This window comes from Pogona vitticeps, chromosome 5 (assembly GCF_051106095.1).
Source record: "Pogona vitticeps strain Pit_001003342236 chromosome 5, PviZW2.1, whole genome shotgun sequence".
Classification (NCBI taxonomy): Eukaryota; Metazoa; Chordata; class Lepidosauria; order Squamata; family Agamidae; genus Pogona; species Pogona vitticeps.
In genome coordinates, this window is record NC_135787.1 from 17,607,455 (window position 1) to 17,634,975 (window position 27,521).

Consider the following 27,521-nt stretch of genomic DNA (forward strand, 5'->3'; position numbering starts at 1 on the left):
ATTGGCTCTTCCAGATTCTCGGACTGGAAGTTGTAAAGCCAACTCATCCAGGGGCTGTTGTGCTCCAGAACGCAAGCTGTTGCTTCTTTTTTTCCTTTTCCTTTTTCCTTTTTTGTACTGAAAGCAATTGCCTTATGGTTGTGAAGCTGAAATTCTAGTTGTGAACCAAAGTAACCCAATGCAGTCATGTCTGCTTGTGTCTGCAGACAGCCTTAAACAATAGCTCTGAGAGAAGTGTGACCTGTCCCCATTAAGCTCAGTGGGATGTACACTCTGAAGCCTGGTGATAATTTAAATGCCCGCCTTGTTGAATATTTCACTGTTGATCAAGGCACACGTGAAAGAAGAGGATCAATCATTTTGTGGAGCTATGCACAAACCATCCTGTGAGTGGCGTCTCGTTTTGATGTCTTGAGTGGGTGGTGTGTGGGTCACGGGTTGGTACCTGGGCAAATATTAGAAACTCCACCCTCCCCAAAATCCTCCCCTTTTTGTTTAATTCTGACATCAGCTGAGATCATGTACCATTCTGGGATGCAACAGACTCCAAAGTGATGTTGAATCGGTTCCCAAAAATGACAGGTTTGAATGAAATGGAGAGCGGATTCTTACTATCTGGGACAAAGGGAGGTTTTCATAAAAGTTCTCACTAAGAAAAAAGGGGTGGGAAGGAATACGCCTTTGTAATCATCATATCAAAGAGCCAATTCAGATGCTGTCCTGCAATATAATTAAAGTCATCACACCACACAGGCAACATTACTTTAGGAAAAACAACTACAAACATCTCAGTGACATACAAATTTCATTTAATGCCTCACAGGAGAACTCAAGTAGTAATGTGTATAAGTTGCAAAAGACCTCCGGTGTTCATGAATGTCAGTACCGCCACTGCTTTGAAAAGTTACTCTTTGTATTAGTTCCAGAATTCCCCAGTAGCAATGTCATTAAGAGCTATCATTCTAAAAATTACAATTTCCAAGGAACAACCAAAAGTAAACTTATATGTGACTGTCACATCAGTAGTACAGTATTTATTTGCTTTCTCCAGTGAAGGAACTCAAGGCAGCGAACAACAGCTAAAAATAACATATATTTAAAACCATAATAAATTAAGATATTCATATTAAAATGCAGTAAAACCTAAATAATGCTTTAAACCCCCACTAATTTAAAACAACTAAAAGAGACTGAAAACAACATTATTTTTAAAATGTTTCACCTACTAGAAACATCTGGGCATTAAGATTAAAAGCCAATTTTTTAAAAGGAAGGATTGTAAAGAGGAGGCTACCCTAGCTCCATGTGGGACAGAATTTGATAGACGAGGAGAAGCCACTTAAAATGTCCTCTCTTGATTCCTCACAAAACATGCCTATAATGGTGATGGGACCAAAATGACATTTCTCCCAAAGATCTCAGAGACTTGGGAATATTATATAGGGAGATATTGGGGCTTCCCACACTGGACTTTTTAGACCATTAACAACACTTTGAATTGGGCTTGGAAATGGACTGACAGCCAATTAAGTTATTGTAACAAGGGAGATACATGATCCCTGGAACTGGCTCCATTGAGTAGTCTGGCTGGGGCATTTTGAACCAGCTGAAGTTTCCAAACCATCTTCAAAGGCAGTCCCATGTAGAGCACATTTCAGAAATCCCAACAGGATGTAACTAAATGAAGTCAGACATTTCCAAGTTTAACTGTGCTTTAACTGTGCAAATGCACTCCTGGACACAGCTAAGCGTACCCAAGCTCAGGTATGACTCCAGGAGTAAAATCAAGCTCTGACCCAGAGTTTTCAGGGGGAACATAACGCTGTCTAACATGGCATAATCCCTGCCCCCACTGATGTAGCACGGGAATGACCACTTACATTGGTTTCATGTAAATGTTAAGTTGCATGCAAGACAGAACAGAATGCTGAGTAATATTATAGGTCAAAGGCCAGGTGTCAAACAGGAATCCACCAATATCATCTTTTCAGTTTGCCCCTCCAGGAAGGATCAGAAGCCAGAGCAGTGTCTCAGAGTCCCAACCCAGTGAGAGGACCAAGAAGGATTCATTGGTTGGTTTGGTATTGAAAGCTACTGAGAGGTCCAGCAGAACCAACAGGGACACACTCCCCCGTCAAGTTCCTGGGAAAAATTGTCCACCAAGGCAACCAAAGTTGCATCTGTCCCATAAGCAGATAATCCATTTCATGGAAAGCCACCATACACTGTAGGACTTTGCCCAAAAATGGAACACCGGAGACTGGCCAATAGTTGTCCAATATAGTGGTGTTCAGAGATGCAGGTGTTGTGGGGGGGAGGCAAAGAATTGTTATAATTGCCTCCATTAGACAACATGGAATTATGCCTTGAGTCAGGGAAGCATTCACACTCTTCTTAGAGAAGAGCCTCCTGGCACAGTGGTTAAACTGCTGCCAAAACTGTGCTCACAACCTGGGGTTTCATCCCAAGTAGCCGGCTCAAGGTTGACTCAGCCTTCTATCCTTCTGAGGTCAGTAAAATGAGTACCCAGCTTGCTGGGGGGGGGGGCAATGTGTAGCCTGCATAATTAACTTGTAAACCGCTCAGAGAGTGCTTGAAGCGCTATGGGGCGGTATATAAGCAGCACACTTTTGCTTACCCATTTAACCAATGCTCCCTTGGATACTTTTATAAGGACAAGGGTCCAGCACACATGTTGCTAATCTCTCATCTCCAGGGATCCTGTCCACATTATTGGGCTGCACGAATTGGAATGAATCCATCAACACAGAACATGCAGGTGCCAAAGTTACTTCCACAGGACATGTAGCGTCTACAGCATCCAAGTCAGACTATATCCATGCAATTTTGTTTGTAAAGTATTGTGCAAGTTCTTTACAGCAGACTATTCAGGAGTCAACATTCTTTTTGGGGGTATAGGACATAATAGGCCCTTGACCACCTGACAAAGCTCTGCTGGATGATTCTATGCAAATGTAATGGTGACAGAAAAGAAAGTTTTATTGCTGCTGTCACCTCTGCAGAACAGGTCATCTGGTGAGTCTAGGCCATGTTCAATCAGATTTGCTCTGAGTTTCCCACCACTAGCACTATAATCTCCATCTCACTCCTTTCATCACTACCAGTTCTGTAGCAAACTGGGGCTAGTTTGAGTCCACTCCTTTGGGGAGACAGATGCATAAGTGTTCTCATGTCAACAGCCTTGGCCATTTCCCCATTCGAGAGATCAACAAGAACTTCAACAGGTTCATCCGTCAAGGTGACATAAAACTTCCCAAGAGCTGTCAGGAAAGCATTCAGATCCCTCAGTGTCACGAGACGGACCATCTTACTAGTTCCCCCACCCCTGCAGAAACTATAAATTCCAAAGAGTCTAAGCTGCACCAAACAGTAATCTGTCCATGACAATGAAAGTACTTACAACCCCTCTATACCCAGATCACCCTCATCCCGCTCAGTGCAGAAAACCAGGTCCAAAGTGTGCTGTGCGACATGAGTGGGGCCAGATACCTCTTGGAACAGACTCATGAAGTCCTGAGGATGACATGAAGTCCTGAGCCACTCCTGATAAATTGATCTGAGTATGGATGTTGAAGTCCCCCAGCACAACAAGCCAAGCGGACTCCAGCACTACCTCCAAAACCAGATCAGCTAGTTCATGAAAAGTGACTATTGTATACTAAGGTGGGCGGAAAATCAACAGAACCCCTGTTCTGTCTTGTGCACCTGGTGAGGGAGGTGGAATTACAATGAACCATTGCAACTCCACCACCCTGCCCCTCAGATCTGACCTGCTGCTGCAGAGGAAACCCAGATGGGGGAAGCTAGGAGAAATTTACTCCCACTGCTTTGTCTAACCAGATCTCAGCGATACAGGAAAGGCCAGCTTTCTCATCTAGGATCAAGTTATTCTTTCACTGACATGGCATTCAGCAGCAGCACATTTAAATCACGAGGGTCCAAGCCAAGCCTATCCAGGCTATTTGAGACTGAAGATAGTTGAGGGACCAACAACCACCTTTTCCCCCCCTTCTGTCTTGCTTAGGAAACTTGTCTCCCCTTCCTGTATCTCCTTCTACCTTCAGTAGGCCTGATTGCTGCTTCTTGTATCCTTCTGTCACCAACCCTTCTTGGTTGGTGATACATCTTTATCCCCAATGGAAATAGTCATAGACAACCAGAAGCCTATTCACCACTATTCATATAATGATAGACTTTCTGGCAATATTTTGGGGGCCAGCAGAGCAAATCTTGATCCCAAGACTGTTTTCACACATTATGGTATTTCTTGCCCATAAAATAAATTGAAATTAAAACTATGTTGTTTCACCTGTATTTCGCTTCTGGTTTTCCTCAATTACATTCATGTGGGATATTCCACACCAAGAGATGTTAACATAAATTATGAAAATGGCACAAATCCTGGATTTAAAATGGAACACAAGTCATTTAAATTTTTGAGTCATGGGATGGAAGCTTACTAGATGGACAGCTTTGCAGTTAGAGCTTTCCTGAGCAACAAAGTACTGTAATGTGTTATTATTCCATACCATTGTTCTGCAGCATCATCAGTTATAAATTACTTTGCTTATTTTTGACTGATGATCAGGACGACATAGCAAGCTCTATTTACATATCAACTGTGCCAACACCTCATTTTGGAAGAATGGGTCTTGGGCTCATGTTTAGTCACATCCTAAATGCAAAGCTGTTTATTGTGCCTTTTTCTGCTCATGCTATAGCAGCTATTTTCAGTAATTCCATATACATTTATCTTTTTTAAAAATCTAGTTAATCAAATCATTATTTGAATTTGAGCTTCCACTATCTCCTGTATATTAGCTCCTGGTGATTGTTTCACATCTTATTAAAAAAATAACTGCTTCTAAAGCAAGCCTCCAATAATTTTAAGTTCCAGAAGTAACAAACAAATTCCTGTCTTCTGAGTTTGCAAGATCTCTGCCATCACAGAATCCTACATGTTGAGACATTGGTAGTGGCCAAGAGGAACCAGTGGATCTCACTAAGACTAGCATAAATGTTGGGTCACTGTGAATTTATTTCTGTGATGAATAATTAGCAACGAAGCAATGGATAAAACAGATCAACAGTGTATAGTTCCAGGCCAAATATAGTTTTTCAGACAGTATTTTGTCAGCCTGAGTTAATTCATGTAAGATGTAAAATGGTTAGAATGTTATCCGTTACTAGGTCAATTAATTGTTTATATGGTTGCCAGCTTTCAAACACAGACTTGTATCTATTTTACCATTGCAATGTAGCTGCCACAAAAACACAAACCATAAGAGTTATCATCACTCTGTATGGCACGCTGTTTGTGTGAAGTGCTACCATGTGATGCATCCTAATTTTAAGTATGGCAATACAACAAAAGCAAGCACACAACTGCTGAAACGATTTCCCTGACATAGCTAATATCGACCTGAGCCATATTAAGCTCTGCTTCTCACACATTGAGTTGTCCCTGTGATTTATTTCTTTGCTGGCAACCAAGACTCACTGCTGCAGTATAAAGCAGGCCTTGGGCAATTTTTTCAGATATGAGTATTCAGAACAAAATATTTAAAATAAGTTCTACCATATATCCAGGCTGACGACTACATAATGATGGGGTCTTGTGCTCTTAAACTCTTTTTCTTATAGTTCCAGCACATACACATAATTCCCCTACTAATAGGATATTTTCCTCTTCATTACAATGAAGACACAATCCCTCGTGTGCAAAGAAATAAAAGGGGGAGCCTCTATTTCTAAACAAGTTAATCATCATCATTTTAATCTTAGTTCTGCAAAGCTGGAAGACACCATGAATTCCAGTCCCTGTCAAGGAGGCACAGTGGGGAATCGAAACTCCTAATTTTACCTAAATCAGTGAGCTATCCAACAGTTTGAGGAAGTCTGCATATGTAGGAGCTCTTCTTGTGCCGTGCAAAACACACAAAGCTCTAAATTAGAATAAGTAATTTTAGTATAAATTAATCATTTATCTGATAAAAGGGTGGTGGCTCCAGCTTTTGGAAGCACTTCAAAGTCATAGGTAATGAGGGGAAATGTAACAGAGGGGATGCAAATAGTCTCTACAGCCCTATGCAGGTATTCTTAAGTATGTTCAGTAAACATGCAAGGAGGAAGCATTAGTTCCACCACATTCCATCATTACTTTCATTGCCTTCTAAATACAGAAATCAACAAATGTTTGGAGTCCTGAAAAATCTCCATTTCAGGCTGTCACACTTCACCTGTAGAAGGCTAACAACAGATGGACAAAGCAGGGGTAGCACACACACCCTCGTTGCATATCATCTTAATGCAAAGCAAATACTTGAAGGAACTAAATACCTTACATCTCTTTGGTTTTTTCTCTGTCTCATTTTGGGAAAGGCTGTGTTAGCAAATATAAAGATCACTTTAGAAAACATACTTAAGTAAAGTCAACACAAGTGTTCAGTGCTTGTACAGTGGTGCCTCGCATAGCGAGGTTAATCCGTTCCGGATTAACCTTCGCTATAGCGAAACATCGCTGAACGGGACAGGGAAAGCCATTGGAACGCATTAAACATCGTTTAATGCGTTCCAATAGGCTCCTTTACTCACCGTTCAGCGAAGTTTCCTATGGCCGGCAGCCATTTTCGCGCCCTCAGTAAGCGAGGGGAGGGCGCGAAAACGCTGCGCGCGGCCATTTGGGGGCTTCCGGTGGCCATTTTGTCCACCGAACAGTTGATCATCGGGGCTTCGTTTTGCGAAGATCGGTAAGCGAAACGCTTACCGATCTTCGCAAAGCGAGTTTCGCCCTATCTAAAAGTCGTTGAGCGATCGCATTAGCGATCCCAAAAAAGGGATCGCTATGCGATTTCATCGTTGTACGGTGCGCTCGTTAAGCGAGGCACCACTGTATTTTGGCTTTCTCTTTGCTAACCTCTCTGCAAGTAATTGTGACTTCATCAGTGATTGATGAAGTTAACAAATCCTCCCATACTGAGTTTTGAAGGGCTGGCACTAGAAACAAAAAGGAGAGAATTATGAACAAGTTTTAGAATCTAAACATTAGCGTAAATTCAGTGGGTATCAGAACCAGAACACTTGCAAGGCTTTTGGCCAGTTGAATATTATCTATGGCCATAGTGTCTACAGAGGGCACAGCAGTAGATTTTTTTTTCCATTCAAAAGTAATTATTTATGTAAGATAAATAAGAGTAATGGTTGCAGTAATTCTGCACATAACATTATTTAGCAGGAATCAAATTTAATGTCAAAATGGTTTTTTAACCATTGAAGGCAGGAAAAGCATAAACAAATTGTATTCTCGAAGGCTTTCACGGCCGGGATCTATCCTCTGAAGATGCCAGCCACAGAGACTGGTGAAACATCAAGAAGAACAACCTTCAGAACACAGCCAAAGAGCCCAAAAAACCCACAATAATGATCATAAACAAATTGCTGCTCAGAGTTTAAAGCTTGCTTTTACTTAAAGTGAAGGCTGTGATATTTCACTTGTCAGCTGACATCAGGACTGTCGCATTCCAGCTTTCAGATGCTAGATCAGCCAAACTACAGAACAACAAACAATTTGACTAAGTTATTCAAATCAGTATATAAAACTCATGGCACAGTGGTATATAGAGCTTCATGGTGAATGGTTAAACTGCTATACTGCAGCGAAAACCATGCTCAATCCCAGATAGCCAACTCAAGGTTGATTCAGCCTTCCATCCTTCTGAGGTTAGTAAAATAAGTACTCAACTCACCGGGGGGGGGGGGGGGGGAATATGTAGTTTGCATACTTAAATTGTAAACCACCCAGAGAGTGCTTGAAGCACTATGGGGCAATATATAAGCAGAATACTTTGCTTTGCTTTGTTTTAGGGCCTACAAGTCCCTTGCCTCCAAATTTTCCTTCTCTTTCCATTAATATCCTACCTAAAATGGACAGTATTTCCTACCTTTAGGACATTTGTGAAGATCCTGATCCTTTTACCTCCTCTTTATTTTTTTTCTATTTTTTTCCATCTTTCCTATGACTTGTCCCTCTTATGCCGAGTCCTCCAGCCAACACTGAAATAAGATCAAACCAGGCTTTATGGTTAACACATTATATAGTGTTTTAGAATGCACACTAAGGGATATTTATTTCCCAATAATAATAATAATAATAATAATAATAATAATAATAATAATAATAATAATAATAATAATAATAATAATAATAATAATAATAATAATAATAATATATTTGATAAGTCAGAATTGACTTGATGGCAACCCTTTCCAGGGTTTTCTAAGTAGAGAATGCAGAGAAGTGTTTTTTTACCGCTCCCTTCTTCTGGGGATGTCCTGGAACTGTGCAGCTTGCCCAAAGCCCCACAGTCTGGTTCTTCTCGCAGGAGACACCATGGGGAATCGAACCTGCCATGCCTGAATCACTGAGCTATTTAGCCAGTTTTAACTCTCGATAGCCAATCCAAAACCCTTAAGAAATTGCTACCTCTTACAATGAGCAGTCTATAGCACCATGTCTGGACCACAGAAAGTAACCTTAAGGGAAATATGTGGATCACACATATCAAATGCAAAAGAATGCACAATGATTAAACACACACAAAGCCCCTCTAGTTCTGCTAGGGATACTCTGAGCAATAGTTGTTATCATTTCTCCTAGAATCAGGTAAAACCAGGAAGTAACTTATAGAAAAAGTACTTTCTATGATGTGATATAAAATGAATTGCCAATCTTTGGGTACAACTTTTCAGAGTAGAGTAATAATCCATTTAATATCGAAGGCAACAACCTGATTGTAATATTGATCTCATCTGTTGCATCAGAATACAAATACCTCAAAATAGCAAGAACAGTAATCCAGTACCAATACATTATTCTAAGCAACAGTCTATTTTGCTTGCCCTTGATTTATTTTTACCCTGAGCTTACTACAAGTTTGCCATTATGATAATTGGTGGAGGAGTGAGGGCTATCATAAGAACACAGCGGGGTGATATACCACAATAGCAGGAGCACGGCATGGTAATATACTCATGTTATCCATCATGGAGCTAGAGGAAACCAATAGCAAATGCCTTCACTACTGTTGTATTGCACTAGCCCTCCCAGAGTGTGACAGAAAAGGTTTTCTCACATTGGAATTGAAGCCTGACCTGTATTCTCACAACTTTTCACCCAGTATCATTCAAGCCTACACTCAGCTTCATCTTCATTGAACAAATATCACTGTTATGCATGTGCCATTGATCTAAATCATGATCGTCACAGTCTCTATTTCCCAGTCTGCTTCTTCTCAATAAATATTAATTGGGAAATAAATCTGGAGCCAAGTCTTTAGAAGGGTAGAGTGCCTCCATGTGCCATGCAAACCACACAGAATGCAATCCCCAATAGGCAATAGAGCTGAGGAACAGCTGAGCCAACACAAAGCCAGTTGAAGCTATACTGAATCCAAACCCCTCCCAAGAGGCTGGAAATTAGTAACTGACCTAATTTTATGCTGACATGGTGGCTGTGGCCCTGGTCTGAAGGAGGTTTGGATATGGCATAACCCCTTCACCCTTTCTCTGTCCCCTTTTTGGCTGACGCTAGCCAAGACTGGCCAAGCAGTTCTGCTGTCAGATCCCTCTGAGATCTCTGAGATCAGCCAGCTGAAGGGGGTTCTGTCAGCTCAAAGACATTTCAGCCAACATAAGGGGGGCTATGCAGGTTGAAGAGGCTTCTGCCTGTTCGTGGCTCCCTACAGCCTCAGCAGCTTTGAGACAGGACTGCAGAGTTGCAGTCCATAAGGTAGATGTTACAGACATTTGCATTTCACTTTAAGGGCTGAAATTGATACACTTATTTTGTCCTATTGGTATGTTTTATTTAGACTCACCAGACTGCTTGGCCAATAAATAAACAAATCTAATCAAAGCCTTCTCTGTCTCTAAGTGACATCTAGCTAGTCTAGTTTTCATTATCTGAAAATAATTATTCAGGTTGTTCCACTGTGGAACACAGGGTACTGGGGTGAATGGATCTAGGAAGAGGTTACATAGATAAATGAGTTGTGTCTCTTTTTTTTTTCTTTTCCCTTTTTCTCCCTCCAGGATGACAAAGAAATTGATCTGGAGCATCTCCACAGACGTGTGAACAGCCTCTGCACAGACGATGAGAGTCCCCATAAACAGTTTTCCACCTCATCCATTGACTTGACTCCCCTGGACATTGATACTTTGCCCACCCGTCAAGCACTGGAGCAAATCAGTGACTTCAGGAACACTCATATCACTACTACAACCTTCATACCAGAGCAGATCCAGACTCTCAGTCGCACACTTTCAGCTAAAGCTGCTTCTGGATTCTCCTTTGGCAGTGTGCCAGAACACCGAACTGGCCCTTTTCGGCATAGGGCTCCAAATGGGGGCTTCTTCCGAAGTCCGATCAAAACAATGTCCTCAGTTCCATATCAACCAACTCCAACTTTAGGGCTCAACATCGGTAATGATCCAGACCGAGGCACCTCCATATAAAGCTTCAGACTTTGTTTTGTCACTGTTTCTTTCTAGGACTCCCTTTGCAAGGAGCAGCTGTGATAATTGTGGGACTAACATGGATGTAACTTTTTAAAAAAAGAAAATCAGGAGTACTAGTAACAACTCACTACCCTTTCTCTTCCCCTCCTCTTTTTCGCTTTCTCTCTTATACTATGTAAGGTCATAATATTCAGCCCATAAGCTCTAGAATAGTTCAATTGGCCAAACTAGTTTAACTCTGGAGTAAGTTGAGCTCTAGAATGTATTGCAGCCCTAACTTTACAACTATCAAACCAACTCATAATGGCCAGTGAGAGTAATTCTGACATAAGTGCAACATGAAACACTGTCAAAAAGCTATCCTGCCACCCTCCTAATATTCTGTTTTTAAAAAATTGCACATTTCATAAACTTGAAGTATAGGACATGGACACCAAGTCTGTATCAAATATATGGGTTATTTAAACAGAAGACATTTGCATCATCTCTCCTTTGTTCTGATATAATTGCAATAACTTCTGTCTTTTCTCTAAGTTCTGCTGCATCCGTTCCATGTTTCAGTGCTACTGTGTGTCCTTTTAACTGTGGACCAAAGGCAAACCGTGCAGTTTTACAGGAGAACAAACATGAGAGAAAGGGGAAAGAGAAGGGAGAGATAATCAGGCCACCTAATAAGAGAATGTGTTTTTGTAGGACTTCAAGAAGCCATTGCTATGCCAGTAAAGACTACAGTTAAATCTCCTTTTTTTGCACTGCAACAGTGCATATGACCTTTATGTGATTGTACAGTGTTTAAAAGGGTTTTTTTCTTATGTACAGTAAACTGTATCATATAGCAGAATCTTCTGTTCTGTTAAATAAATTAGTATCGCATACATTTATATATAAACATATATACATATATATACTTTGGTATATGTGTATATATATATGTGTGTATGTGTGTGTGTATACACACATACACACACACATACACACACATGTATATATCTATAAAATGGCAGCCAATGCTACTGCAATTTGTCTAATAAAGCTTTAGTAAAAACTGTGTTGTATACTGGAAAGATATATAGGTAGGGGGTCTTTTCAAAACAGAAAAGGCAGGGTGCTTTAATGTTATTCTTATTTGCATTGTTTGATAGAGCATATTTTATACTTTTTTTATTAGAACATCCAGGGCAATGTTACGTTTGTACCTAGATGTGCAACTCTTTTTGTTCAGGTTTTTGCATTGGCTGTTCAGCAGTGTGTGTAAGTCTAACCTTAACCATCTATTTTTGAATTAATCTGATAAAATGGGAAACATTCTTTGGTAGAAACCACTGACAAAGGCAGCTGATTTTTGAGTTCTCAGGGGCTCGAAAAGCAGATAATGGAAGGTTAATAAATCCTCCTCAAAATCAATACTGTCAATCATTGCAAGTATGGTATGAGTTGGGAAAGGGAAGCTGTTGAGAAATAATGGTGTGGCCTTAATTGCGATCCTGTATTACTCCAAGAAGTGAAAGGAAGAAGAATGAGCTCTTGTTTAAATCTTTATTACATATTCAATTATAGATGTATTTTTGATGTGAGTACCAGTTGTATAGAACGATAAACTGATGACAGCAGAAATAGTGCCTCCTTTGGCAGGGCGGCATTCTTGAAGCTAACACTCTTCTCTGTTTAGAACTGTAAAATGAGCTTTCAGTTGTAATCCTTAAGAACTAAAATGCAATTTAAGTAGAAAGCAAGCCAACTTATCCTGTGTTTTATTTTACTTTTATTTTAAAATACTTATTTTAACCTAACTCAATTACGTGGCTAGGACTTGGTTATAGGAACCAACTTTAGATGACCTGCTATAGAAGAAATTTCAAGGTATATTCTTCAAGATCTATTCTATTTTGATGCTTAATACTGTTCTGGGAAGCATCTTGTACTGTCACTGTTTTTTGTATGAAATCTTCATAATATTGTCTACTGTGTAAGGCAGAACAATTTTCTTATCATGCAAAAGGCCATTTTGTTTCCCAGGGTACAAGTGTTTAAAAGCATGCACAACTTGTTTCCCCTTGTAACATTCATGAGCATCTACACAACTGATTTTTTTTGAAAAAGACAAGAAAAAGACAGCCAGAGTTTTCTTTACAACAAGCTATAGGGATATACCAGGTGTTGCAGTGATTTTAGTGATAATAAACCAATTATTTCAATGTGTTGCCTATTATACTGATACACAAACAGATTTTGGAGGCCTCAGTTACAAGTGGCAGAGCTTTCTGTGTATAATTTGTCTAAATAATTTGTCTAATAAAATTGTTTTCTAAACTTGCTCCTCTGCCTGTTTTCACTAACCTGTGTGCAAGCTAGAAACTGTGGCCACCAAACATAGCTCTGCAGGGTTCTAAGCACACATTTACCTGGATCCACATAATGATGGAACCAGCTGTTAGCTTACCAGATACATAATTACAACCAACTGTCTGTTAATATGGTATTAGTTAAAGAGATAAGAGACTATTTGCAAGCTAGGCATAACAAGTGATTAAAGAAAACAGACATAACGCCTCCTATATCCTCCCATTCTCCTCTAAAAGATCTTTTTTTTCAAGATAATTTTTGTCTCCCTTGTCTTGCTTCCATTTTATAACAGGACTGTAGGGGCACTTTTAATCATCTTGAATAGTATGGCCCAAATAATCTTGTAAATGAGTAAGTACTTGTTGCATGAATCTCTTTTGTGTACATACAGCTGTCCTTGACTTGGAATTCTGAAAATGTTGCTCTGTGCGCATATTCAGCATCCTATGGACATGCCAGTCTGCAGGCTGGGTGACATGAGCATACTTAAAGAGTAAATTGAGTCACAAATATACAGTGCAAATTATTCAAAAGTTTCCATTTATTTCAGTAAAGTTGAGCTATTAGAAGTTCCTGATAGATTTTGCCATTGGTTCAATTAATGTTTTCTGTTTCTACACTTCCTTATTTCTAGATGCCATCTCCTAAAGCATGACTGTCTGGCTTCCATTAATATTTTGTCATGGAACCTTTGAAAAATCCAATGCCCTGTGCTCCCAACTCTGTTAGATCTTACAGAAACACATGCGGTAAAAATCTTCAAATGTGTGTGACAAAAAATGGCAGAGAAATGGTTTGAAAACTCAAGCCAGGTAAATATCTGCACCAGCAGGGAGACCCTATTTAGAATCAATCCTCACTCCTTCTGACAGTTATAGGCAGTGACTTATATTGTACATGGCAATATACGGATGCCAAGCATCCTACTGCAAACAGCATGAGAGTGACTTGTAAAGAATTCTTTAGGCATTTTAGGATCAGGAATCCAGCCAGGTAAGCAATTGAAACACTGGATGACAAGGAAGTTAAAGAAGTACTGCAAGAGGGTAAGGAAAGTGCAGAAAAGAAATGAATTATTTTCTTCAGTCTTCAGTGTTGAAAATACAGTATAATTTTACAACATGCCTAACAGGACGGAGTGGGAGAAATACTCATGCCTGGGAAATATTCATGCCTGGAAAAGACACTCATGCACAGGTACCTCTGCGTGAACTGACACTTTCAAGAAAAATAAGGAGGCAAACAGTTGTAAAGTTCTAGAGCAGGGGTGTCCAACCTTTCACCTTTCCTGGGCCACATCAGAAGATGAAAATTTGGGGGGGAGCCCTAGCCGTCCTCCCCAGCCTCGCTCCAAGCGCGCTTACTGGCAGCTGTGATCTCAGACAGCAGAGGCTGCCAGCTTCGACTCTGGCAGCTTTATGGGGCTGGGAGGGGGTCCACCTATTGACGGGGATGGCGCAATGCAGTCACACAGCCCCCCTGTCCCCTCCCCTCCCACTCCTTCCTTCCTTCCCTCTCTCCCCCTCTACTGTTGTGACATGCCCCGGCCACATTCCGGCCGCAAGCGCCAGCAGTGTAACTTGAAACTTTGGAATTTCTTTAAAAATAAAAAATTGCACTGGGCCGCATTACGAGCTGACCTGGGCCGCGTGCAGCCTGACGGCCGCAGGTTGGACAAGCCTGTTCTAGAGTCTAGAATCTAGCCTTTACTGACAAACTATAAATAAGTCACTAGGTAGCCATCTAGTAGCCATATGAATGTTCTTAAAGAACTCCAGTATGACATTTCTGATTATGTAACATATTAGATCAGCCTCTATACAAGAGGATTGGAGAGAGGCTAAAATAATACCAATTTTTTTAAAAGGGGGATCCAGGAATGTGCTTGGTAATTTCACCCTGATTAGTTCCATGTAAATTGATAGAAAGTGTTAATATCATAAAATCGTCAAACACAGAAGAACAAGGCCTGAAAATGAAGAAGAATCAACATGGCTTCTCAAAAGTAAGTCCTGTCTCTCTATCCTTTTAGCATTTTTTTTTGAAACTGTCAAACATGTGGACAGAAAGTTTCTTTTGACAAAGCCCCTCATCAAAGACTCTGAGCAAACTTAGCAGTTATAGGATAAGCAGATAAAATAATCTTGTGGATTGGAAACTGGTTTTAAAAACCAAGAAGCGTGGAGTTGGGATATATGGTGACTCTTGGAAATGGAGAAATATGAAAATAGTTAAATTATGGGATTTTCTACCACAAGAAGTGGTAAGGGCTACCAACTTATCTTCAAAAGAGGATTGGATATGCCCATGAAGGTAGGACTTTCAGCAGCTACTACTGATAATGGACACATACACCCAAACCATATACACCTTCCAGGAACTGGGGCATCCTGCCTTATAATGCTAGAAAGTGTGAATGGGAGGGTGCTGCCCACTTACATTATGATTGCAAATTTCCCATGAACAAGATATTGCTATCCAGTTTTGATACATGGTGAGCAAAAGTCATCCAGTCCAAGAGCTATGTTACATAATGTGAAAACTGCAGTCAACTGATGGCACAATTTTATAAATACAGAAGTAAAACACTGATAAGTTTGTGTGCATATGGTTATAAAAGTCAAATTATTTATAGAATATTAGATTAACACTATTCTGCTGGTCCTAAGAAATCTGTTAGAAATAGGAGCCTCGTGGCGCAGTGGTTAAACCGCTGTACTGCAGCTAAAACTGTGCTCACGACCTGGGGTTCAAATCCCAGGTAGCCGGCTCAAGGTTGACTCAGCCTTCTATCCTTCCAAGGTCGGTAAACTGAGTACCCAGCTCGCTGGGGGGGCAATGTGTAGCCTGCATAATTAAATTGTAAACCGCCCAGAGAGTGCGGTATATAAGGAGCACACTTTGCTTTGCTTTTGCTTTAATCATAGGCCAATCCAAAATCTGGCATATGAACTTCACATGTTTAAAATTACCATCTCTGAATATGGGCAAATGATTCCTGCAAAACTGAGAATTTAAGGATGCAATCCTATACACACTTTATTGTTTTTGTTGTTTAGTCGTTAAGTCATGTCCGACTCTTTGTGACCCCATGGACCAGAGCATGCCAGACCTCGTCTTCCACTGCCTCCTGGAGTTGGTCAAATTCATGTTGGTAGTTCTGATGACACTGTCCAACCATCTCATCCTCTATCGTCCCCTTCTCCTCTTGCCTTCACACTTTCCCAATATCAGGGTCTTTTCCAGGGAGTCTTCTCTTCTCATGAGATGGCCAAAGTATTGGAAGCTTCAGGATCTGTCCTTCCAGTGAGCACTCAGGGTTGATTCCTTTCACGATGGATAGGTTTGTTCTCTTTGCAGTCCAGGGGACTCTCAAGAGTCTCCTCTAGCACAATTCAAACTCACGAGTCTCCTCCAGCACCACAATTCAAATATACACATTACCTAGCAGTTATTATTGAGTAGACTAGAGATGCATAGGATTCCAGTGTGAAAGTCGCATCTGCCTATTCATTTGTCTTTTTTATGTTCACTTTCCTTCTTCTCACAATAAGCGTAACTGGGAACATTTCTAGTAGTAGGAACTAAGCCCCATTTGAAAATATAATTGAAATATTATGGAGACTCACATCCAGTCATAAAATGAATGCAAATGCATGTTTAGAAGGTCTTTCTATAAGAGTACCAAAGCAATGCAGTATTTCAGGTGGCTGTGAGACTACCTAAGAGCCGCCACCACTTCTTGTGGTAGGAGCTATAGCAAATGATGGAAACCCATTTAAACCCAATCCTACTAAAATTCTAATGTGTACTTTTCATCTGAGAAAACCACCATCATCTCAGAAACTTCAGGTTACCTGGAAGGCTCCCAACCAGTTTATTGTTTTGTCCCCAAATATGTAGATTTTATTTTGGATTGCATAACAAATACTGCCAAAGCACAAAACAAAAAGGTCTGTACAAGGAACAATATTTTTCAAAAGCTATCATAAACCCCTTGGAGAACACAACCACAAACACTGAGATCTGCCTTGACCCTATGCTATGCCACAGGTGCATATCCCAGCCCAGTATAGTAAAGTTCAGCCCATGCAAAACAAGTAGACATAACACTCTGTGGCCAAAATCTTATTGTTTAGCTTAGTAAATCACACTACAGCAGGACCACTGGTTCAATGAAGATCTGAAACTCAATTCTCCCATAAGTGTTATTGATTCGAATAGGCCAACTCTAATTGCAATTCTTTTTAGTGTAGCAAATTGGAACTAGAGGAGGACCACTGAATCAATGGAACCTATGGAAATGTTAACAAATTCCCACTGATTCAATGGGCCTGCCCTAGTGCAGCTCACTGAGCTAAGCAACAGGATTTCAGCCAATGAAAGCTGTAGAATCATTACTGCATGCTTGAAGCCAGCCTCTATTGATAACATTAACTTCCCAGCATGAAAATATCTACATCAAATGTGCATCTTGAAGAAACAGCAGAGAATGTCAAGACTATAATGTGGAAAGAAACAGCTGTTTCACATTCATGCAATGAATTCCAAAGAGCGTATTTCTTTTCCTCTGAGTCAGATTATTTTCTTGGATGTGAGATAAAATAAGCGGCCACCAGAGAGCCATTTATTTTAGTACACTGTTTTCTTAACTGACTTAAGTTCATGTGAATGTTACAGCCAGTTTTCAAAGAGAGCATTTCAATTACTCAGTATGAATGCAGGAAACAATTCAAAAACCATGTGACTTGAATCAGCTAAAATTAAATCGCTACATATTGTGGGTTTTTTTGAGAAAAGTAGATAGGCTCTCAGAAACCAGCAGTTTTGTTCTTTTCACAACTTTTCCAGTATATGTTATTACTCAATTAAACTATTGTGAAGGAATTCAGGATCTTTAGATTCAACATGATGAAGAATGATAGCTTTAGAGATTATCAGAAGTGTAATGTGCAAAAATTCCTGTCAGTAACCATATTCCAAGCCTCCCACAATGTTAACATTGCCCCTTCCAAGATGAACGTTAAAAGCAATTCTATCACACCCCTTCTCACAACGTTGACACCATCTGATTTCTTTTCCAAGGTTAGAACACTCCCAACTTTCATATGTATTTATGTTTTAGTTTAGCCAGGACTGGCAGGGCCAAAGTGTCAGGACTGTTGATGCTGACATCATCCCCACTCCTGCCTCCTCAAATTTAGGTGTAATTCTCAGCAGATGCAAGGTTGCTCAGCAAAAATAGTATTGCAATGAGCCGCCCCATGCTTTTAGTGAAACAATTTTTGAATTGCTTGGTTTTGAAGAGGCATGTCTGTCACACTTAAAGTTACTGTCTGATGTTGCAATCATAAATGTTGGCATTGTATAGAACAAAACAATATCCCTCACACACTACAGATAAACTCCTTCTGGTTTTGTTCATCTGTATCTTAGCAGGCTCGGTCGACTGTCTGGATTTCTGTGTTTTTCAAACCCCAGTACTGTGAGCACATTCAATTGCCTTATTTTTAAATAATATAACAACCAAAAAGACATACCAAAAAATAAACACCACAAAATATACCATACATTTTCAACCTCATGCTCCCACCACTCTCTGGACTAATTTACTCATTTGATTTACTTTATCTTTTATACCTGGCCTATTTCTCTCCAGAAATATAATGATTCTTGTCCTGGGGGTATAACCTTTCCCTTTCTCAAACATTAAAACTAAACTAAAACTAAAGTAACTAAAAATAGTTGCCTTATTTGAGTACATTCCTTAATTAAAAAATTTACCTTGAATTCCATGTCAGGCAAGGAAGGAAGGAAGGAAGGAAGGAAGGAAGGAAGGAAGGAAGGAAGGAAGATAGATAGATAGATAGATAGATAGATAGATAGATAGATAGATAGATAGATAGATAGATAGATAGATAGATAGATAGATAGATAGATAGATAGATAGATAGATAGATAGATAGATAGATAGATAGATAGATAGATTGATTGATTGATTGATTTGATTTGATTTGATTTGATTTGATTTGATTTGATTTGATTTGATTTGTATAATACCTCATTAGTGCAAAGCACTATTCTGGGTGGTTTACCACAAGACAATAAGACAATAAAATACAACAACAATGAAATTAAAATATGAATCAAATATTGAAATTAAATGACAACTTTTTTCTGTAAAACTGTTGAATTTTTTCTCCTGTGCATGTGTGATCCCTATGTTGTTTTGACGTATAAATCAGCCCTCCATTTTTCCAAATAATCAGAGAGAAAGCTATACAGAATAGAGTCACATGCAACCACAAAGTGCCCTGCAAATATATAAAGATCTTCCTTTTACTTTGTCCCAACTTATGACTGGCATCATCTCCCCATGACCTGGGCAGAAATATGTGCAACCTGTCCACCATGGATAAGTACAACCTTTGCTGTTTGATCTCTGCTATATGAACAGGGACGTGGTGGCGCTGCGGGTTAGATCAGAAGACCAACAGTCGTAAGATCAAATCCACATGATGGAGTGAGCTCCCGTCACTTGTCCCAGCTCCTGCCAACCTAGCAGTTCGAAAGCATGTAAATGCAGGTAGATAAATAAGTACCACCACAGTGGGAAGGTACTGGCATTCTGTGTCTAGTTGCGCTGGCCAGATGACCACGGAAACTGTCTACGAACAAATGCTGGCTCTACGGCTTGGAGATGGGGATGAGCACCGTGCCCTAGAGTCAGACATGACTAGACTAAATGTCAAGGCAAACCTTTACCTTTGCCTATATGAACATGTCAAATAAAAAAACACTGCAGGTATGGGCTAAGTCAGGAATCGCCAACTTGTGACCCTCCCTATGTTATTTCATTAAATGTCACAGCATTCCTCATCACTGGCTCTGCAAGACGAAACTGATGGGAGACACAATCCAATGACATCGGAAAGGCCAGATTTTTACTCCCCCTATGCTGAATGAAGCCAAGGTGACAAGTACCACCTAGAAAGCTGCTACTCTTCTTTAACATCTGTTGTGTTGATTACTAAGAGTTGACCATCTAGGAAAAAATGCATAACATTATGTTACAAATTTCTTTTTTTCCCGGAAAAGAACGAATTCTCAACAATGTTGTGTTTTATCTGCAAATTTTGAGTACTCCAATAAAGATACTGCCTAAAAACAGAACTCTGAAAAGTAATGTGTGATCTGTCAACCTTCCTGCATCCAGCAGGTGGCACTTGAGTACTATGCCTAACAACTTTCTTTTTTAAAATTAGTTTCTATATATTGTGTTTCCATTTTTTCCAACAACAGCAACAAAAGTGAAACTCCCCAAAATAATTATTTAGAGAATGATGGATCCTTCCCTTCTAGAAATGACAAAAAAATACCATTCAGATTAACTATTACTAATGAAATAACTGCATAATACAGTTGTCTCTTCAGGAACAGTTCAACTTTTTGATTTTTTCCCTTTTTTTCTCGGGAAAAGAATGCATTCAGGTAAGAGGGTGTGGGAGTCTGCACAGACAAGGGACTGCAAGAGCAGCCACAGAGCCACACCTTGACACAGATCAGTAACAGTGTGTAAATAATGCTACATAGAGTTACCTGATAGCAAAGGGAGACATATTTAGATTCATTTACAATGGGGATACCCACATGTGGAGAAAATGATGGGACAAGAGAAAGACTATTCTAGGGTTAGGTAGTTGGGGTGTTAGACTGGATTTTTAATTTAAATTTAACTATTTTCACTTCATCAGAGGTTATTTATACCTTTTGTAGCTTCATTACTATATCTAACTGTTTCTTATTATTCCTGCACAAGAGCGCAGGAATAGATATTGTGCAACAGAGCAAACTAACACTCCATAAGGTAACTGCAAACATTGGGGGAGGGGGGCTCAAACAAAAAAATATATAATTTGGAAACTGGATCAGCACCCAATCTGGCACAGAAGTAGCAAACAGTCTGTTCTTGTTCTGCACCCAATTTGGGGTCATTTTGAAACACGATTTTCAAGTTATTGGTTTTTTAAAATAAAACTGTTTCTCCACCCATCCCAGGGCAGATAGCAGCAACCATTTCCATCTGCAGGTTTCAAACAGATCAAATTGAAAGGACCAAACTTGCTTACCTTGAATGAGAATGGTTAGTCCCAACCCATTTCTTTTTAATTTGGAAGAAATCCAATCTTTTGCGGGGGGGGGTTAAACTGAATCTGAGAATAGAAATTTTAAAGGTAGAACACTTTGACTTTCTGATTTTCCCCCTTTCTTATAAGCAGGAACATTCTAAAAACAAACAAAGTATGAGGCTGGCAAGGGAGATCTGAACATTTGGCCCTGTCAGTCAGGACCAAATTAAATGACTCACAGGAAAAGAAATTGTTAACTCCTCCCTGGCCAAAAAGACATTTTTAATAGTTTCTATTTCCGATATAAAAATATTTTAAAACATATTTTAAAAATAGAGAATAAGCATTCAGAAATACACACATTTAAGCTGTGAAATTACTGTTCATTGCTTTGTGGCTGAGGATGGTTTTACAGCGTTCTGGTGCCTTTTCTACCATCTTGTCACTATACCATTGTTTGGTAATTAAAAACAAAAAACCTCAAAGATGCTATGTGCCATCAAGGCACTTCTATTCTGTGGTAACTATATGAGTTACTGACTTCCAAAATGTCTGATCATTAACTGCTCTATTCAGATTGTGCAAACCAGCAGCATCTCATATTAGTTTGTTTTTGTGTTCCTCGTGCTCCCTCTTCCAAGCAATATTGTCTTTTCCATTAAGTTCTGCTCAGATCTAGCAAACTAACAGCTATAGCTTTCTCTACTGAGTCATCTTTACCTACTGCTCCAGCTCACTTTTCCCAGCAATATAGTCCATTCTGGTCACTCTCATATTTTTCTTATATTGCTATGGTAGGATAGGCTCAGGTTACTCATTTTTGCTCCAGTGAGAGCTCAGACTTGATTTGATTGAGCACCCACTTTTCTGCTTTTCTGGCTCTTTCATATCTGATGGCTCTCCTCCAACACCACATTTTATATGAGTTGATTTTTGCACTTGTCTTTCTTCACTTTCTTTCACATAGTATGGATAATTTTGACCTTGGTTTACAGTGCCATTCTTTGCAAACTCCAAACTCTTCTTTTTTAAAACTTCAAAAGGCAAACGGACATCCTTTGGAAAACATGCACACAACATGTCCATAGAGCTTTGGTCCAATGTATAACTTTTCGTCCTCAGCTTGCCTAACTCATGAAAAAGGTTTAGGAACTGGAACATATCTTTCTACTCTGCATTCTGTGGAGAGGATATGGCAACGTTAGTTTACTCAAGAGATTAAAGGGTGTGTATGTTTCTCCATTGTATGTGCTGTGCCTACATTGCCAGCAGGAAAAAGGATGCCAAGCTTTACATTAATTAGCAAAGGGCAGCTTGAAAATTCACAACACTAATGGCAGCAGTCAAGATGGTCCACAGGATACCCTCTTGTGCGCACTACGATTCACAAAGTGACACCACACAAAGGAAAACTGCAGAAGCTGATTCCTTTTTTCATCAGTTAACCACTTCTCACTCAAACACAAAGCAATTGCCAGGGCAATTGTGAATTGAAAGCTAACTTTGTCCCTATCATCAAAAAAGGCAAAAAACCTAACTAGTTGTGCCTTTCTCTTTATAATCTGCTGCACAACTTTCCAGGGAAAATTCTAGAGATTATAAAGCAGTCACTCTGCAAGCACATTGAAAAAATGCAGTGATCATTAGAAGCCAAAATGGATTTGTAAAGAATAAATCCTGTGAGACAAATCTCATTTTTTTCATCAGCTAAACTCGCTGGTAGATGGTGGGAATGCTGCAAATGTAATATATCATGAATTCATCAAAGCCTTTGACAAAGTGCCCCCTGATATTCTGATTAGCAAGCTGACTAGGTGTGGGCTAGATAGAGCAACTATCAGGTGGATACACAGGTGGTTATTGAATCATACACAGAGAGTGCTTATCAAGGGCTCCTTCTCAAACTGGGAGGAGGTAACAAATGGGGTACCAAAAAGCTCAGGCCTAGGTCCAGTGCTCTTCAATATTTTTATTAATGACTTGGATGACAGGGTGCAGGGAATGCTTATCGAATTTACAGATGGCACAAAATTGTGTGAAATGGTTAATACTGTACTTTGGAAGACAGGAACAAAATTCAAAAACGCCTTGACAGGCTTGAGTATTAGGCTGAAAACAACAGAATGAAAATTAACAGTGATAAGTGCAAAGTTCTACATGTGGGGGGGACTAAATGTACAGTTACAAGATGGGAGATACTTGGCTGAGTAATACTGTACTATGAGCTAAAAGGATATTGAAATTGTTATATATCACAAGTTGAATATGAGCTAACAGTGCAATGCAGATGCAAAAAAGGCACATGCTACTTTAGGCTGCATTAGAAATATAGTCTCCAAATCCCGCAAGGTACTAGTTCCCCTCTATTCAGCACTAATTAGGCCTCATCTTCAGTACTGTGTCACGTTTTGGACACTGAACTTTAAGAAGGATGCAGACAAACTGAAGAAATTTCAGAAGAGGCCAACAAGGATGATCAGGGGACTGGAAATCAAGCCCTATAAGGAAAGACTGAAAGAATCAGACATGTCTAGCATTGCGAGAAGAAGACTGAAGGGAGATATAATAGCATTTTTCAGTTACTTGAAAGACTTTCATACCAAGGAGCAGTATCTGTTCTCAGTCAACACGGAATGCAGAACACCTAATCATGGGTTCAAGTTACATGAAGCCAGATTTCAGCTGATTAACAGGAAACACCCAACAGCACCTTAACATTAGATTTCAATGTTAACTAAAGAAGGGTATCTTGTCCTGGTTCCACATTATAAATCTTCATTTTCTGATGGGGAAAAAAGTGATCCATCTCATGGACTAGTTAGAAGTAAGAAGAAAGGCAGGGATTGTGTCTATTTTTGGATGGAAAAGTGTTTCCCTGTGTTGTCATGCCACTATGCTAATGTTAGTAGCCATAAGACTAACAAAAAAAGGCACATAACATTTTGATTGGCAATACCCTGTGCCCATAAAAGTACAGTATACTCCATTCCATAGATTGTTTAAGAGAAAATCACACAAAATCTGAAAAAGTCCTTTCAAAATCTCTCTAAAAATGCCATTTAAAAATAACTTTGAAAGTAACAGAAATAGTTTTACTCATCTCCTTCCCTGAAAGTAATTCCAGTTAGTTTTGAAATGTACTTCCACTGTATCTCATTACCCCACCTCAGATCTCCTGTGTCAACCTTAACCTTTCCAGTGAAAGGGCAAACCCAAAATGACCAGATTGAACATGATGATGTGGTGTCAGTGAGTTAGAAAAATTTAAAATCAAGTACTGTATTCCAGTTTAATTTCATTAAGAATCAGATATTCTAACATTTGAACCTTACAGCAGTCATTCTGTTTTCCAAAGCCAAGGTAAGAGTTTTTCTTTGGTAAAAGGAGATACCAACACCTGCATATTTGGAAGATTTTAAAGGTAGATTAAACAGCTTCATGAAGAATTGATCTATCAGTTCCTATGGCTATCAAGTGTAACCAAGGTCAACCTTGGATATCAAGGTTAAATGGAACTTTGATATTGCCTTTATCCTTTGCTTACAGAGCTTCCCGGAGGAACCATTATGGGATATTAGATTTAATAGCATTTCAGTCTGACCCTGCAGAGCTCACCTGACCTTGAGACCTCTGATCTTATATGTGGCAGTGATTATAAAGCAATTGCTTGTATACTGAGCCCTCTAAACATGTTCAGAGGCACTCTCCATCTTGACGCAATTCTGAGAGGGGTATGTGTAAAATCACAATAGTACTGCAATTCATTTCATTAACAGGGCAAAAAAAAGCAGGTTACTCAATGGAATTACTATATTATCAAACCTCATTTTTTAAATTATTAAATGTGACAAAGGGAAGCTATACAAGGTATAGTTATTGCAATACCTTTTCTTTTTCAGTGGATATAAATATCTTAAGCAAAACCATATACACGCTAGTTTTCAGAGTTCCTCTGAGCAAATGTATATCTACAAAATAACTGAAGCTTATTTGTTTCCTTTCAGTTAGTCAAAACACACACTTGTTCTTCTTGATTGTTCCTCTACAAACTTTTGCCTCAGGGGTCAATCTTAATACATTTTTTACTCAGAACACATGACTTGTTCTATCCAATGGGGCTTACTCAGAAAGAAAACAATACAAAGGATTGTTTATCTTTGTAAATTGAAGGCCTGAGGAAATATTTGTTTAATAGTAAATATTCATATCATTACAGAAGTCTATACTGTTGTTTCTAACGATAAAATGACACATGAACTGCTCCATGTTCAGAATGGGTTTTCGACTTCTTGTGGATGCAGGTCCTCTCTCTCTCTCTCTCTCTCTCTCTCTCTCTCTCTCTCTCTCTGTGTGTGTGTGTGTGTGTGTGTGTGTGTGTTTGTGTGTGTGTGTGTGTGTGTGTGTGTGTGTGTGTGTGTGTGTGTGTGTGTGTGTGTGTGTGTGTGTGTGTAAAAAGTCTACAGGTTTGTCTTCGTGTCAAACTTGATTCATTGATAGCCTTTGTAGAGCAGTCGCTAATTCTGAGCGTCCGTTTCAAGGGGCCTATCTCATAATAATCATAAGTATTATAATTATGACCGTCGTCGTCGTCGTCGTCATCATCATTATTATTGTCCCGGTGCTCTTCGGCTCCGCTGCCGTTAGTGGCTCTTCTCCGGGTCTCCTTCCCGCGCGCGGGGTGGGATTTCCAGGGAGACCAGGCAGGGGCCGCTGCTATGCAGACTGCCTCACGCGGGAAGCCAACCCCGCGTCCCATGGTGCGCGCCCTTTTCCAAAGACCAAAGCAAGCGTGGCGAATGGGACACAGACTGCCATTGTCCCTGCGACATTTTAATAACCTGCACCTACAATATTCAACCTGTTGTTCGCTCAGGGGACAACCCCGCGACACAAAAACAACACCCGAGGGGGTGGCAGGCAAAGCGCCCCGACAGAGACTCGGCTCTCTCAGGCGCCATGGCCCCGGCGCTTCGGCTCCTGCGCGGTGTGGGTGAGAGAGAAGGAGGCGGCGGCGGCGGCGGTGGTTGCACGCCGTTTCCCTCAACAACCGGGCGGGCATTTTGCCCGCCAGAGAGATGCCCAGGGCGCCTTCTTCCTCCACAGGACGACGGCTGATCTCTCCTGTTTTTTCACTGTTCCTACCCTGAAAAGATAGCTGTGGGTTTCTTGCGGAAAACATTGGCGCCACAACGTTCACCGAGGATTTGCTCGGCGGTCGAGAGTGTTGGGGGAAGTTCTTCACCAGCATCTCAGGGACTATGGGTCCGGGAGGAGGACTACCCGCAAAACAATTACCACACGGAAATCATAGAAAGGATTGTTTGTTTGTTTTTTGAGGGGGGGGTAGAGTTAACACAAAAAAGAAATTAGAGGTCTTCAAGATATTAGGAAAAACATGTCCACAATATGGGCTGTTCCAGGATAAGAAGACAGCGGGATCTCCCTCGCTGGAGGCATTCAAAAAGAGCCTGAGGGCCAGCTATCAGAGATGCATCTTTTACACTGTTTACATTAAAACGTTTAGACTGAACAATATAGTAGCCAAAGTCCTATTAAGTTCCATGGTGCTATATTTCTTAAGTAACCTATTAGTTAAAACACCCCCACCCTTCTCCTTTTCAGGGAAATACCTACCACTGAACGCCAGCGTTATAGTTATGCAAAACTTTTGAATTCGCAAACCGTCTTAGACTAAATGGGAAATATACAGTTAACCTAGAGGAGTGCTTATTCCACAATAAATGTACTTAAAATATCTTGAAACTCATCACTTTTTTTTCTGCAGTGAATAACATGACCATCCCTCCAGAAATTTGATTATGTTTTCACAAAAATAGCAATTACATCTATAAGACAGCTATCATTCTGAAATTTTGCTGAGATTGATCCCTATTTACCTATCAAGAAAAATGCCTTGGCATTTTTGTGATGACTATAGAGTAATGAGCTTAATCAGCTATTTGCTTAGGGTTTTCTTAGAAGATAATATATGGCAGGATTTACAAGAAATGTAAAGAAAAAGCAAGGAACACACTATTTGAGTTCAGAGGAGTTTTTGGAACTAGAGATGTACTATTCTGCCTGCATGAATATGGGGAGAGAAGCCATGACAGGAACATATATTGCTGTACTGACTATGAGAAAGCCTTTGAGAAAGTCCAAAGCAGCAAATTGGTGGATTCATTAGTAAATTAACACCTTGCTTCAAGTATTCATACTGACAACAAAAAGCTGCAAGTGCAGGTTAAAAATCAGATTACAGATTAGGAAGCAATATATGAGGAGGGCTTTTACTCTCACTGCTGCTTTTCAATCTAAGAATATCTTCAGAGAATAACTTGTTGATTCAGATGACGGTATCATTGTCAGTTAAAAGATTTCAAGAATATCCAGTATGAATGTAATACAGTATTACTAGCTGAGAGTTCACATAGTTGGCAAAATGAAATACAGTAAAGTGAGTGACGTAATGAACACTGTGTAAAAATTAATTTTAAGAAAACTAAGCTCCAT

The 27,521-nt window shown here is 39.8% G+C and overlaps 1 protein-coding gene and 1 long non-coding RNA gene across 6 annotated transcripts in view; one reads left to right on the top strand and one right to left on the bottom strand.

Annotated features, from left to right (window-relative positions):
- GRID2 (glutamate ionotropic receptor delta type subunit 2) overlaps positions 1–12,850 on the top strand; it is a 963,252-nt gene extending 950,402 nt beyond the window's left edge. For 4 of the 5 annotated variants that reach the window (XM_073001950.2, XM_078394565.1, XM_078394564.1 and 1 more), the window contains one exon: positions 10,111–12,850. In XM_073001950.2, coding sequence (XP_072858051.2) covers positions 10,111–10,533 — 423 coding nt within the window. In that variant the 3' untranslated portion in view covers positions 10,534–12,850. Of the gene's footprint in view, positions 1–206; positions 387–10,110 lie in introns of all 5 variants that reach the window. The other variant, XR_012087806.2, reaches the window with a different exon arrangement.
- The window catches only part of LOC140707641 (uncharacterized), a 30,029-nt gene continuing 9,419 nt past the window's right edge, over positions 6,912–27,521 (bottom strand). The window contains exons 2-3 of the long non-coding RNA XR_012087807.2: positions 7,962–8,073; positions 6,912–7,017 (exon numbers count right to left, since the gene is read on the bottom strand). This is a non-coding gene — a long non-coding RNA (uncharacterized LOC140707641). The remainder of the gene's footprint in view (positions 7,018–7,961; positions 8,074–27,521) is intronic.